We start from the raw sequence: 15029 nt of genomic DNA, 5'->3' as shown, positions 1-15029 counted from the left end.
GACAGTATTATAGTGTAAAGCTATAGTATTTAGTATATCAAGGGTATTTATTCTCTTTAAATCTAATCTTTGTTCACCTACAGCTAACAGTAAACAAGGAATGACCTAAGGAATTGAGCATGGATGTTGGACATGTAATTGGGTCCTCTGTGTTCTGGCACATTTACAGCCCCAGATTTAGGTTGTAGTCCTCATGTAAATTTATTTCTTGACTGATTTGAAAGATTTTCAAAATTGTGTCTAGTATTTATTCAAAAAAAATTATAAAAAAAGTCGGAAATATCAGGAAAATATTTTTATGTAAAAGTTTAATTTTCAGGATCAGGGATTCAAACCAAGAACCTTCTTGCTTTGCTTCCACTAATTAAAAGGAAACTGTAGTCATCATTACCTAATAGGACAACTTTATTAGTAGTTGAGGGATGAGGAAAAGCCACAGGAAATTGGAACGGGACAAACATGGAATGCATGATGATAAAGCACCGCTTTGCAGTGGGTGAAAAACCCATACATTGAATACAGTAAGTACAGTATGTTAGTGTTGGACACCTTCAGCCACTTAGAAATACACTCTTAACTCAGCAGTGGTGAGATAAACCACAAAGACTGTCCATATCAGAACTGCACATGGCCCCTAAATCACTCTCCTGTCTTCCGCGTTTACTTGTCTCTTTTCTTTTCAGGTGACCAATAACCTGAAAGAAAATAAGAGAGACAAGTGGATTAATATGGGATTCACCGCAAACTTTGATATGACCCAATTCGCAACTCCCCCACTGTGCTCCCAGTCATTCTGTCTTTCCACATGGACCTCGAGCTACACCTCCTCCAACACACCTGGGTCAGGAGGAGCACAGGAGAGCCTGTGTTCAAAGTTTAGCGGATTTAGAGGAGGCTATACCCAGCATCATGGAGACGTCGTTGCCTGAGGTCAGCCAGGCCCCGCCGTCCGCCACCAGGATGGCTCCGGTCACATACGAGGACACCCGGCTGGCCAAGAAAAGAGTGCAGTGGGCCATCTCCGTCTTGTTGCCCGCTCGCTGCAGAGGGATGGATTGGAAGGCGCCAGCGGCCTCACCTCGTGGACCACCTAACGGATTTAAAGGGAAAGGGGAAAAATGGTCAGACCCTTTAACTCACATCAGAGGTTCTCAATGTCACACACCTTCACTTGGAGCAACTGTTACATGTAGGTTACTATGAATGGATTCTAAAAGTTTCAACAGTATAAGTTTTATTGTTTTTACAGTCTACTACTGCATTGTAAATGTTTAGGTTGCATTTATGTGAAGTTTGAATTTGTACTTTTACCACTTCAAGAAGCAAAGGCTGGCCAATTAACCATTTCTGTTTGTTAACCATAACCGTTTATATATAATTTCTGCATTTGCCAGAAAGACTCTCATTACGGATACCATCGATGGTATTGGTGTAGAAGCAAGAAATAAGGAGCATCTAATAATACAACACACAATCTTTTTACATAAGCCATGTCACAAATATGTAAATTCAGTGTCATTAAGCAACAGCCTCAAAATACCATCTGTTTCTGAGGTTGTCTTATGTACTGTAAGAGATAGAGTCATGGTTTATTATAAAGGATCACAAGTTTTATGTGCAACAATCAAATTTACCCAGCCTGCGGAATCCCTCTGTGCCAGAGATAGGACCTGGTGCCACGGCATTGACTCTCACCCCACTGGGCCCCCACTCCACGGCCAGGTGCTTGGTCATGGCGTCTGGGGACACGGAGGGAACGCACACGTCATTAGATTCTCGTTTAGAGTCTCGTAGTGATAAAACAGCTCTTACCATTGGCAGCCTTAGCAGAGCCAGCATGCACCTGCAGGGCCTGCCCCTTGTAGCCGAGTGTTGCAGAGATGTTAACAATGTTGCCGCCATGATCCTGCACAAAGAAGCGTGGTAGACTCAAAATCAATGCAACGAGTAAATGATCAATGGGCGTTGTGGCCTAGGTGGTAGAGTGGTGGTTCTTCAACAAAAAGGTTGCCGGTTAAAATCCTACTCTTCCCCATCTGCATGCCGAAGTGTCCTTGGCAAGATACTGAACCCCTAAATGGCCCCTCATAAATGTTGAGTGATAATAATTGTAAGTAGCTTTGGACAAAAGCGTCAGCCAAATGACATGTAGCATGTAACATCAAACCAGCTCCAGAAAGCAGAGTTTAACTCCTTTTCGGTTATGAGCAGGCCCTTAGATCTTTAGTGACCTCTCCTGGTGATCAGAGGGCATTGCAGAAAGTGAAACCCATACACTGTATTTTTATTTATCCACTTGGGGTAGTAAACAATACTTATAGCTTTTTGACTTTAAGTAAAAAAAAATATTGTATCACACAGACAAACAAAACGTGTATTGTACCTTAAACCACTTCTCATAAACAACCTTGCTGGTGTTGAATGTACCCATAGTGTCTATCTCCAGCACAGTCTTGAAGGCGTTGAAGGAGAGGGAGGTCGCCGGGCAGAGAAAGTTCCCAGCAGCATCTGTCAACAGTTAGGACACAGCTGAACAACAACAAAAAACTATGATAATTCCCATGAAAGACAGATAGAGGGTTATTTTTCATTAAGGCTTTATGATTGCATCATATATCATCATTTATGAGGCTCATAAATATAATAGGCATCACAATGCATAGGTTATCTGAGTTTGTTCTTACACCTGATAATCTTGAAGTGATGCAACAGTTTGAGACTAAAGAAAAGTCAGAAAAGTCAATGACTAAACCAAAACCTTTGACACTAGACCTTTGTTCAAAGTACACTCAAGCTTAAGCCATCTTAAGATGTATTTGTACTCATGTTTACAGGATGCACTGTAGAATGATAATGAATGGGTGAGACTGCAGCCCTCGCAAACCACACTGACTGTGTAAAAAGATGGGCGGAGCCTCTCCACTTCCTCCAACTATCTGTCAATTAAAGTCACAATGAAGTTTCACCCTGTTTTTAAAGCATCAAATAACTAATTAAACCAGATTTGAAGGAAAATGAGCCCTTGGACATACACCAGTTTGATAAAAACTACATAAAATGATAGACAATTTTATTTGATGTGTATTTTGAATTAGTTTAGTTCATGTCAGATCTATTAACGTGGAGGAGGCAGGAATTTATGACCTATACTGCAGCCAGCCACCAGGTGTCGGTCAACCCACTTTCCCTTTTGGGGAGGCAGTCATGTCGATCATCTTCATATACAGTCTGTGCCACAAACACATAAATCACATAAGCAGAAAAACCATCGTTCCTAAACTCGTGAAGAAGAGATCACGTACTGTTAATGACGATGTCAATACGACCTAACTCCTTCAGCGTCTCGTCCACAGCTGCTGCAATGCTCTCAGGCTGCCGCACGTCCACACACACGGGGAGACAGCGACGTCCTGACGCGGCAGACAGCTTTTTAGCCGCCTGAGGAAACAATCAGTCAACAAACACGAGGAAAACACAGTGATATCTAGTCATGTTTTCACAAATATATTTAATGGATGTTGTGCGACAGGGATAACCTCTTTGAGCTTGTCCAAGTTCCTGCTCGCGATCACCGTGTCACAGCCATGCCTGAGACATAGAAAATATATATTACTTTGTGGAGCAGCAGAGAAACAACAGCAAAGAGAACGTGCTTTATTGTGTTGACCTGAACACGAATACAAGCATAGGTGAAGCTTAAAGGGAGAGATAGCGAGTAACTTCTGACACGGCAAGTAGGGCAGAGGGTGAGAACAAGACAGAGAATACAAAGTGAAAAAATAAGGCAGGAGGGAAAACATTAGAGGGGAAAGTAAGTCCTGTAGCAAATGTTTTACATGCCAGGAAATAAAGTTACAAGGTCAGGTATTAATGTTTCTATTAAAGATCAACTATTTCTGACACATGAGTATATTATTCAACTATGTCACACAAGCAAAATGACGAAAGTCTGACTGTCTGATAACACAAGGTATAAAGTGCACCTGCAAACTATCCTGCTCACATTTGACTGTTTTAGAGTGTTAGCGATGATATAAGGCTGCCACAGCATTGACGCTACATCTCAACGATTGATCCTTGCACTGTACATTACCAATCAATGTAAGAGAAAGGAAACAATCTGAGAATGTTGTGGTAATAACGAGCGGGCACCCCCACTCACCTCATGAAGATTTCAGCTATCCTGAGTCCTATTCCAGATCCCCCACCTGTGATGAAAGCGACCTGGTCCCTGGAAAAGACCAAATCCTCAATTAATAATAAGATTTGACCAAAAAAGTTATTGTGTACAAACTCACCGACACACAGCTCCTTAAAATGCAGTAAATAGATGATAATGAAGGGAAATGCATTTTGATGCTCACTTCAGTAAATCTGGACTGTAGATGTGTGTGTATGACGTCAGGCAGTCGTCTGTGCAAACATCTTCAGGCAGCAGTTCTCCTTTTCCCTGTGGCTCTGCCATGCTGACAAAAACAACACAAGGTAAGTAGACACAGACATACTTGCATAACTTTAAACTAAAACCAGAAGTTGATTTATACTCGAATTACATCTTCTGTTATTGTACATAACAAATATATTCAGCCCTGTACTGTCCCTTTAATATCAGGATACTGGAGTTAAGTGAAAAGACCAAAGTATTGTACTGGTGTCTCTAGAACAATCATGTGTGTGTGAGTGTCAGTTTGTGAGTGAGTGTGTGAGTGTGTGTTTCAGTGGGTGTGTGTTACCTGATGCACCAAACAAGCTAGTTGTTGTCGTAGCGCTGAGGAAAGATCCAGCAGGTCCAGCTCCTCTCCGATGAAACTTCACCTGCACACGAAGCAGTGACACAGACCCGAGGAAGCAGCTTCACTTGTATTCTCCCTCCACGAAGCGTCTTTCTTTCTCGAACCAAGAGAAAAGTTGAAGAAGATAAGAAACGGGCTCACTGTACTTTGGACGCTATGTGCTGCATTCACGTGCGGTCAGAATAATCGGGGGAAATTAGTTCCCGACTGGGTAAATTAAAGGTTCAGTCTGTAAGATTTAGGTCAAAGGGATCTATTGGCAGAATTTGAATGTAAAGTAATCATAGTGATGTTTTCCCTAGTGTGTGATCATCTAAACTGAACAAATTGGTGTTTTCTTTAGTGGTCGATTTACTCACTGGCCGAGAGAGCTCAACCAATGCAAATGAATGAAACAAGTGCAAATAGAAAAAAACATGTGCAATTTGATAAAAAATGCACAAATTAATAATACAACTTAATAAAACACATGCGCTTCAAAAAGTCACAGCACATGCAATACAGATAAATGCGCTGTAAAAAGTTGGAAAATTAAGCTGGAAGTGTTTACAGGGGACTCAAAAACGTGGTGAACCGGTCTGTAGTTGAATACTCTGTGAAGTTCCATCACCATCTCTGGTGTTATGTTTGTAATTTGTGGGACGTTTCTGTATTTGCATTAGTTTTGACATTTTTTGTAACGAATGTGCCGTCAAATCGATCAAGTTGTTTCCTTAAATTGCACATGTTTTTTTAAATTTGCATATGTTTCAATTTGTAGTGCATCTATCTGCCTCGGCAATTGTACCTTTACATTTAAATTGTTTATATTTACACCAGAGAGTGGGTCCTCTCTGGAGGCCTCCCTGTTTCAACAGTAGTAGTACAGCAGTCCTTTCTTTGCTCTTAGTTGTTATATAAAGAACAAAAAGTGGTGTCAAGGTGTTGATTAAACGCTCTCAACACATAAAAACACCGTTTGATTACAGCGTTCATGTTTTTCCCACATTCGAACCTCCAATTTGGGAAATTGGGACTTTCTGAGGAGCACGTGAATCCACCCCTACATTCCTTGACAGCCTTCCGTGATGCATTATGGGCAATGAAGTCCCTCTGGTGTGTGCGTGTTCAAGAACACTAATCCAAACACGTTTACGTTTTGTTTAAGGCACAGTGAGTAGTAGATGAGTATAGACATAGGACACGGTCAAAAGACATAATACAGAGTAAGTTGTAAACTTTAGGGGTCAGGATTGATGTGATTTAAACCAGATGAGACAACAACAAGCTCAGGGGATTGTAAATGTCTTTCAAAACCCAGACAGTCATTCTGGATCTCATCTCCAATAGCCATCATCTTCTAGGATGACAGCTCTAAGGGTCCTCTCTGGTAAACCAACACTGGAATAAATGATCCAGGGTGTATCATTTCAGCTCGCAGGCCGATCAGTGTGCACTGGAGCAGAGAATGGCTCGTATTGATCTGTACTTTAAGGATTTACTGCTGGAAAAAAAACGAGCCCTGCCTATGCAATGGATCCCTCACAGACTTTAGGAACGATTACTTTCCTGCGCACTTAGAGGCTGCACCACTGCCAGCTCCACGCTTCAGAGGATCGGAAATGTAACATGAGTGCTTCTGTAATTTGATTTGTTTTTTTCAAGAGTCATAAACAAGAAAAAACAGTGGGACGCATTAAAGATAATGATAATGGTCGCTTGGGCCCATAAGCTCAGAAAACAGCTTTTACTGACAAAGGTCTGACTTACCATTTCATGTTTAGTTGTTCTTTGTTGGCTTTTATATCTGTGTTTGGTAAAGGAGCCGCATTACAGATCAATGTGCAGATCCGTCTGCAGCGAGGAAAACAGGCCATGTCTCCTCTGTTGGATTTCTACAATAAGGTCAAGTTGTCTGAGAACTGATTTATTTTTAAGGGCCCTACTTTTATTAACTAAATCAATTGTTTCTGAAACGACTGGATTCAGAAGTACAAACAAAAAAATAATAACGATGGCAAAAATAACAACAACAATAAATACAGTAAAAGATATTAAGACGTTTACATAAAAATGTTCCTGTAGTTTAGACTAAAAACGCAGTTCCCTGACCGGGAATCGAACCCGGGCCGCGGCGGTGAGAGCGCCGAATCCTAACCACTAGACCACCAGGGAAGGTTGTCGATGATGCGATCGCATTGTATTATATAGGTACAATATAGTAAAAGAGGAAAATGACAAATATTTTCAATTGTAGATGTAATGAGGGGTCGATGATGAAATGTATTAAACACATTTACCCCCCTTCTATTTAATTAAATGATTATATATCGCATCTATGATACTTACTGTCTTCCCACTACATCTAAAACAGCATGTCCACAAAGAAGGGTTCAATCGTTCATGTGCCATAAAATGGATAGATATTTTTTATGATTAAAGAGAGCCCGTTTCATCAGAACCAACACTTAATAACCATTTTCTATGTAATACACAGAAACACCTCTCACAGGCCACTCTACATTACTGAACACATGCACTTCTGTGATGCGATGGAACTGCTTCTCTATGACAAGGTGTCTGATATCAGAAGAGGATGACGAGGATGCTCATTGCAGAATTCAGTGAAAACAACTTGCTCAAATCCTGATCCTCCTCCATGGGGCTATGAGTGGTTTGCAAAGACTCACTTGTTTCTCCCTTGCACCAAACTCAGCAGTGAGAGTTGGACATTATTAAAATGTTTTTTGTTTCTAAAAGCAATTTCTTGTAGCTACTAGCAAGTGTTAGAGACACAGTGAGCTTTATTTTACTTTACCAGGAAATGTTTGACCCTTTCTTCTGGAAAGTGCAACGTTCCACATTTACCTTTCTTTTCTTGACAGGCGACATTAATCTTGTCAGCAATGACACAGCGGTAACATGTGTCTCCTTCACCCTGAGTGTGACCTGACAGGCAAACAGCCAGAGCAGCATCCTGAAGGACGTGTTGGTCTACCGTTTTATGTTATTTCTCCTTTTGCAGAAATAATTGTTGCCGTCATGAGAAAGTTTTAGTATTTCTGAGATGCCTTTTTTTATATTTATAAATTGTATTCAGCGCTGAGGCTGGAGGTTTAACACTCGTTGTTTAAATATTCATGGGAAGAAGTTGTGATTTCTTTGATTCACTGCTATGTTCATCCAACTGTTCCTTGTCTTTTTTGTTAACTATCAGATCAAACATTTTTTTTCAAATTCCCTTTCAGCTTCACACCACACCAACCATACATAATCCAATAGAAACTGGGCACTGGCTTCAAAAAACGAGTCTGAGTCTATTCCCAAAAGCAGCATCTTTCATGTTTCACAGAAAAATTTCCGGATGCAGGAACATAAAGGCCTGTGCAAAAGACTGCCATTATACAGAGAATCACACATTCAGAAAGTGAACAGACAGAGCAGGGGGCAGCTCCAGTCACAGCTCCAGTCACAGAGGTTCAGTATCTCCAGCTGGCCCAGCGGGCAGAGGACACCTACAGCCCCACAGCGCTGACAGCTGGTCCTGGGCTCTGTCCATGTGTCTGTGCTGGGTCTGTCTGTGCAGCTTCATGCTCTCCTCCTGCTGGAGGGTTGGACTTGCCACTCTGTCCTGTTTCCTCCAGACCCACCAGCCTGCTGCTGACCTCCCACAGCCTGTGAGCTGCCTCCTCGTCCAGGGCCTGCGGCGCTGGTTCCTTTTCTGTCATCACATCATAGTAGCGTCCCGTCACACCCTCCATCTCCTCGGACACGGCCAGGTAGACACTGGGCTGGGCCCCAAGTTCTGGGCTCTTCACTAACAAGGAGAAAAAGGGACCTGTACCGGGGATTAAAGAGGCCACAGAGAGTTAGATGGTGAAAAACTCTGATCAAATACAAGTGCTTCTGTACATTTATTGAATATAAATCACTATTCAAGTACAAACTGGATCAGTGCTGTTTTCTGTGGTCTATAACAAAGTGAAACATTTAAATCAATTACTTGTGTTTACTTAATCCGACTCGCACATACTGTGACTGTAAATGTTCTCAACACCCAAACGCTTCCATCCTCTCCACAGCGGAGGATGTTTATTACCCAAGAGTGCACCGTGTAATTAAAAATATCCTCAGTGCCGAGTAAAAAAAGAAAAATCCATTCACCCGTTCCCGGAATGTGTGCAGAGAAGCTGTAGCAGCAACATTATTTGGAGCAGCGGTGAACAGGTGAGTTCAGATTTCTCATGTTTCTTCCAACTAATGTTTTTCCGAGAAGCGGCTGTGGGGACGTACAACTTGTGTTATTCTGCAGATTTTTAATTGATACATTTACTTCACAGCTTTAGTTTGAAGAAACTTTGCACATTAAGATATAAAATACAAATCCTAAGATGGGCTTATAAATAATAAGCGGTTCAAATAATTAAAACATTAGCTTATTGTCTAACTAAATTGTGCATTTTCAACACAGGACTCTGACTTGTGCACTTATTGTAAGTCGCTTTGGATAAAAGCGTCAGCTAAATGAAATGTAATGAAATGTAATGTTATGTAATGAAATGTAATGTAATACAGCAAGAAAGTTCACTGAGGACAATGCCACACATCAGAGTGTGCACAGCCAGAGCGGAGTGTTGCATATGCATTAGACGAGTAGAACCTCCCCGGATTTATTATTTTCTCTAAATTCAGGATCCAGTAAGAAAGCCGGATACTCACTGAGCACGGAGCTGGAGAACTGCGATTGGTGCAGGCCGGTGTGCCTCCCAAGCTCAGTGGCAACAACGCCTGGGTGTACAGCATTCACTGTGACTCCTGTGCCTGTTGCAAACACACACACACACACACACAAAACATTGTTCGAAAATATATATCCAATGGCCAGTAACAAACAAGAACATAGGCAGTACTCCCACCCACACATGCCCACTTATGCGGCGACCAGTAGACTTGCCTTGTAATCGCTTGGCAAGCTCTCTGGTGAACAGAACATTGGCAAGCTTGCTCTGACAGTACGCCTGCTTGGTATCAAACTTCTTCTTCTCCCAGTTCAGGTCCTCGAAGTCCATCTTTCCGACGATGTGGGCGAGCGAGGCCAGGTTGATCACTCTGCTGGGGGCGGACTCCTTCAGCTTCTCCAGCAGAAGGTTTGTCAACAAGAAGTGGCCTGCATGGAGGGAGAGCACAACGATCCACATTAGGTTCAGCGATTGGAGCGAGTGGAGAGTCTTTTATTTGCTCGTGGTCAAAGTAAGCACCCAAGTGGTTAACTCCAAACTGCATGTCGAATCCGTCTTCTGTCTTCCATGCTGGACACCTCATGACCCCGGCGTTGTTTATCAGCACGTCCACTCTCTGCTCCTCTGCAAGACGATCAAGTTTATACTCAACAAACTGTTACTAACCAAATTTCTATTATTGACGCCCGTGTTTTGTGGCCTCACCTCGTTTGATTTTCTCCGCAAACTCCTGGATGGATTTCATGGAGGCCAGGTCGAGGCGACAGGCGTACACGTGAGGATTCAGGGTCTTGCCTCGGATTTCCTTCGCGGCCGCCTCGCACTTCTCCATGTCCCGACATCCCATAATGACCCGGCCTCCTGACCATTTGGGGACAGGAAGAGGAGTGTGTCAGCGAGAGAAAAAAACAACAACTCAGAGTGACATGATGGTTTCTGCACACCTCTCTTGGCCAGCTCTTGGGCTGTCTCCTTCCCGATGCCTTTGTTGGCTCCTGTTATCACCACAGTCTTTCCAGCGATGGTGGCGTTACTCGGGCACCGGCCTCCGGTCACATGACTCCTGTGGGGGGGAAATAAAAGAAAGTGACTTATTAAAGCACATGAGAATGCACTAGCACCAAATGTTATAGATTCCTCTTTGGAATTTAAACAAAAGGCAATATCATTACACGGCTGATTAGACCTGGCCAGATTAGCCTGATGGCACCAAACTCTTTTCTGTCTGTTTTCTTTTGTCTTACTCATGTGTCAAATTGTATTAACTTGTATATGTTATTAGTTGGAAATCCGCTGTGATAAAAAACACGGCAAAGTAATGTGTTAACAGGGAGGGGGCTCTGTTGGAGCTGAACCATAGGGAGGGAAACAATGTCCTTGTTAAACTGAACCGATGCTTTATTGCATTCTGCATGACTCAACTACCAGTAAAAAGACCATGAATTAAACAACACACACACACACACACAAGTGAAAACCATGGTTGTGTGGAAACTTTAACACGTTATTCCAATTATCTTGCCTTGCCTTTATTTAAATCACCACACTGTAAACTTGGGGCGATTTAGCGGAGTAAACTGCTTATTTTTGCTTGTTGCCAGTAACAGGTTAACCGAGTTGTGACTCCATTTGATAACAAAACATACGTTGTTTTATCTTTCCTAATTCTGTCACAGATAATTTCATCAACGTGCAACACTATGAGTGTGGGAGCTGTTCTGATCACAGCCACAAATCAGTACAGAGAGCGGTAGAGATGGCAAAGCCCATCACAGGAAACAGACCAATGGCCATTCAGGACAGACGGCACGCAGCGTCTTCAAGGAACAAATCCATCCAGCATGCAGTCTGTTCCGTCTGTTACCCTCCAGAAAAGACGGACGTGCACCACAAGACTTTTTTATCACCAGGCCATCAGGTTTCAAAAATCATAGATAGATAGATAGATAGATAGATAGATAGATAGATAGATAGATAGATAGATTCATTCTTGAGTGAATTGAACGTTGAGGACTTAGCTCAGGTGCTGCAGGTCTATTGACTGTTGTTTACATCAGATATAAGCGTTTAACCCTGAACTGAACCTGAACTTCCCTGGATATTATCATTATGATCACATGAAGAAGTAAACAGTCCCTTCTTCGTGAGGAGTCACTCACTTGAGTAAAACCGCGGCGCCAACCACAGTCCCGAACACAGACACAGGTAGAACGTATCTGCTCATGGCTCCACGGGGATGTTGAGTTCAAATAAACCATCCAGTTGTTTCACTGTTATCTTTCTACAGCTGCTTTCACAACACCACTCCTGACCAGCGCTGCTGTACCGCAAGGTTACACGCGCACACTTTCTACGTCATCCTCTCATTCTGACCAATCAACGGCCGAGGATTCCCATTGGCATAATGGGAAACGTAGTTCCATGTTCAAACTGTGTGACATGTGGAGTGGAATTTGTGTGGAACTGTTTTTAACTTACGCTCATATAATTAGGACTTATAAATAATAAATTATAACTTTATTTGTGAAGTATTATGACTGTTTTAAATTAATAAAACTACTATCTTTATAATATCACGACTTATTTTTATTCATTTACGACTTTATTCTCATAATAATGTGTTTTTGTTCGCATTGAGTCACAACTTTATTCTCATAATATTTGACCTCTTTTAATTTAATTACAACTTCATACTCACAATATCGACTTTTAAAATGTATGACTTTATTGTTAGGTCTTTATTTTTGGAGCTTTCTTCTCAATAACAACTTTATTCTCCGAAATATGATTTTTTTTTTCTTCAGTGTGGCCTTATCAATTGGAGCACATTGCATTGCTTCCTGTACTCACTGCATCACTGAGGTGTGCCAGAGGATGGATTTTAAAATAATTTTTACTTCACTGTAAAGCACTCTAACCACTGTTTTGTGTTTTTTTGTTGTTTATATTTTCTTTTAAATGTGGTGTTAGTGTATTATTATTATGTATTTCAGTGACTCTGTGACAGACTGTGAATTCCCTCGTGGCTGAATTCGTGCTTTATGAATAAACTTGCCTTGCCTTTCTTGAAACTTTAAAATACTACATTAAAAATTCAGAATGCTATGTTTTTATCAAGAGTAATTCAATTACTTTTCTGAAAATCTGTGCCAAACTGTTGTTTGTTTCTTTTCCTCTCTCACTTATATAATTCATCAATACATCTATATAATTGATGCACTGTTGCTTTTTAAAATGTATGAGGGTGCTGCTTGCTCTGAGAACATTGTGAATATGATATCATTTTTTGAGATAGACACCATATTCTCAAAAAAAAATCCATAACTTCAATGCTAAACCCACTTGATTGCTCATTTACATTTATATTTGGCTTCACATATTAAAAAATAATTTCAAACAGTTGCCGAATTTCAATGTAGAGGGGTGATGTGGCTGAGTTGGAATTGAAAAAAAGTGTTAAATTGCTCTGCTGATGCCGGCACAAAGTCCTTCTGCCATTGGGGAGCCAGGTGAGACAGAAAAAGGAAAAAGTGAGGCAGCAGAGAGGAGGGCTTAAGTGAGACAGAAAGGGGCTGTTATGAACCAGTGCCCAGAGAGGTGAGGGCGGGGTGCCGCTTTGCACAGCTTCAGAATTTAACACTTTAGGTTTCTTCTGCCTAAATGTTGATCCACAAAACATCAAGGTTCAAATTTCCAATACCTGCTGTTCAAAGCATATGTTGCGAGGGTATAGGATTGGTGTGATTACTGACTGTGAGAGGTTTTTGGGGAGATAATCTAATATTCATGCAGGGATGTATCTGAGAATTACTGTAGTGCTCCATCTGCTAAATGACTTTGGATCGACTCAATTTCCTCCCACCTGTGCCTATAATAATCTCAGGAGCCTCTATTATTCATCAACAGACATGACATTTGAGGATGTATTAGTTGGGGTTTTATGGCTGTACTGGTAGTATTAAATCTTGTTTATAATCTCATGGGCGCCCTTGCAGTTAAATTGTTACATTTCCGCACAGGAAGTAAAACACAAGAACTTTTTACAATCCCCCCCCCCCCCCCCCCCTTCCCAACTCAAAGTTGAATGTAATTGCGGTCCACAAAAAGCAAGTTTTTCTTCAAACTTTAAGAGACCCCGATTGAGGCACTATGTAAATGCCGCCACCCACCCGTCCACCCACTCACAGGACACTGCAGTTTATAGAGCAGCTGGGATGTGAAAGGAACAGAGAGAACTGTACACGAAGATGAATTAGGGAACAGTGAAGAAAGGAGGCCAACGAGAGGTGGAAAACTTGAGGTGACACATAAAAAAAAGTGAGAACTAGGACATGATAGTGGTGGCTTGATAAAGTTAGGATGGGAAAGAAGGAGGAGGAGGAGGAGGAGGAGGAGCAGAGCTGCTCTATTTGTTCACAGCTCAGAGGTGCATCCCCCTGGTGTTTTTGACCCTTGCTGCTCTCTACTGTCAGCCAACCGTGCTAGACCTTCACTATGATTTATGACAGCTCTGTTCTCACGATAACCCAGAGGAAACTCTCCGCCTCATTGCCCGCTGGTCCCGAAAAAGCTGTGTGCTGTGTGAGATACCCAAATGTCTTGGAGGTGCTGAGGATGCAGCTATTTAATATCTGCCCGTCTCCTTGAGAAGGATAAACACAGTCCGCGGGTCAAATGATTTTGTTTCAGGAAACAAGAAAGATCAGATCGCCCTGGCCTCATTCATCCTTTCCTCCAGATCACGGACTGAAGAAAAACAACAGCTTATATTTCAGCCTGGGTGTGGCTATCACTTGGGTTTATGGGCAATATGGGGAAAGAGAATGACTAGAAAGTTATATAGAGAAAAAGTATAAATAGAAGTTGATCTTTGATATATGTGGGGTCTGGATTAATTCTTTATCATTGCTTTTCTTTAGGAATATTTTCTATTAATCATTTTACCCTCAGCCCATCCAATAGATGGCTGTCGTCAATGGTGTACTGATTTGATCCCTGTCATGTTGATGCTGTTTTTGTCTCCAAGCTGTTCTAGTTGGCCAACACGTCTGGCAGGAGGCCTGTGGTTAAACATGTACAGTAAAAGGGGGAGATGCCAGGGCAGTGAATTGAATTCAAAGTCTTACCTCGCTGTTAGCTAATATAGGGACAGTTGGCAAAGTCACAGTGTCAACTACTCGGAGGCCATAAGCTGTTGAATTATGCAAGAGAGTAGAGGAGCAGCTTGTTCCTTGAAAAACATGAATCAGAAGTTGGAGAAGCTCGTGTGCGCACTGATGTCGGATGGGTGGATGGATAGTGTCCAGGGAGAGTGTCCAGGCGCTAGGACCCGGGACACGTGAGGCATTAGTTTGCCAGAGGGTGGAGACGGTGAACAATGCAAGAGCTGACTAGTGGGACGAGTAAAGGAGCTAACATCTGAGACCCCCGCCACCTGCAGAACCCAGAGATCTGCTGCACCCACCACAGACACCACTGACCGACCGGCCGACGGTGGCTCCAGGGCGCACAGCTGGGT

At 42.1% G+C, this 15029-nt stretch overlaps 2 protein-coding genes and 1 non-coding gene across 4 annotated transcripts; all 3 read right to left on the bottom strand.

Annotated features, from left to right (window-relative positions):
• Window positions 1-387: 387 nt before the first annotated feature.
• Window positions 388-4972, bottom strand: decr2 (2,4-dienoyl CoA reductase 2, peroxisomal). Of its 2 annotated transcripts, none has more exons than XM_062414369.1 (10): window positions 4734-4972; window positions 4365-4466; window positions 4163-4231; window positions 3537-3588; window positions 3303-3438; window positions 2384-2508; window positions 1813-1906; window positions 1635-1739; window positions 838-1090; window positions 388-695 (listed from the first exon to the last, which is right to left on the bottom strand). In XM_062414369.1, exons 2-9 carry the CDS (start codon window positions 4463-4465, stop codon window positions 870-872), a joined length of 903 nt encoding a protein of 300 aa, XP_062270353.1. In that variant the 5' UTR covers window position 4466; window positions 4734-4972; the 3' UTR covers window positions 388-695; window positions 838-869. The 2 variants fall into 2 exon arrangements, with proteins under 2 accessions (XP_062270353.1, XP_062270352.1); XM_062414368.1 differs by having other exon boundaries at window positions 902-1090.
• Window positions 4973-6875: 1903 nt separating this feature from the next.
• trnae-cuc (transfer RNA glutamic acid (anticodon CUC)) lies at window positions 6876-6947 on the bottom strand. The gene has a single exon. It is a non-coding gene; the product is annotated as a tRNA-Glu (tRNA).
• A 1145-nt stretch (window positions 6948-8092) lies between these two features.
• LOC133931807 (retinol dehydrogenase 13-like) lies at window positions 8093-11868 on the bottom strand. Its single transcript, XM_062378754.1, has 7 exons — window positions 11671-11868; window positions 10456-10574; window positions 10217-10372; window positions 10031-10135; window positions 9727-9939; window positions 9492-9593; window positions 8093-8610 (listed from the first exon to the last, which is right to left on the bottom strand). Exons 1-7 carry the CDS (start codon window positions 11733-11735, stop codon window positions 8288-8290), a joined length of 1083 nt encoding a protein of 360 aa, XP_062234738.1. The 5' UTR covers window positions 11736-11868; the 3' UTR covers window positions 8093-8287.
• Window positions 11869-15029: the final 3161 nt, after the last annotated feature.

This window comes from Platichthys flesus, chromosome 20 (genome assembly GCF_949316205.1).
Source record: "Platichthys flesus chromosome 20, fPlaFle2.1, whole genome shotgun sequence".
In the NCBI taxonomy this organism is placed as follows: domain Eukaryota; kingdom Metazoa; phylum Chordata; class Actinopteri; order Pleuronectiformes; family Pleuronectidae; genus Platichthys; species Platichthys flesus.
Note: the sequence above shows the minus strand (reverse complement) of the source record. Positions and strands in the feature narration are given on the sequence as shown.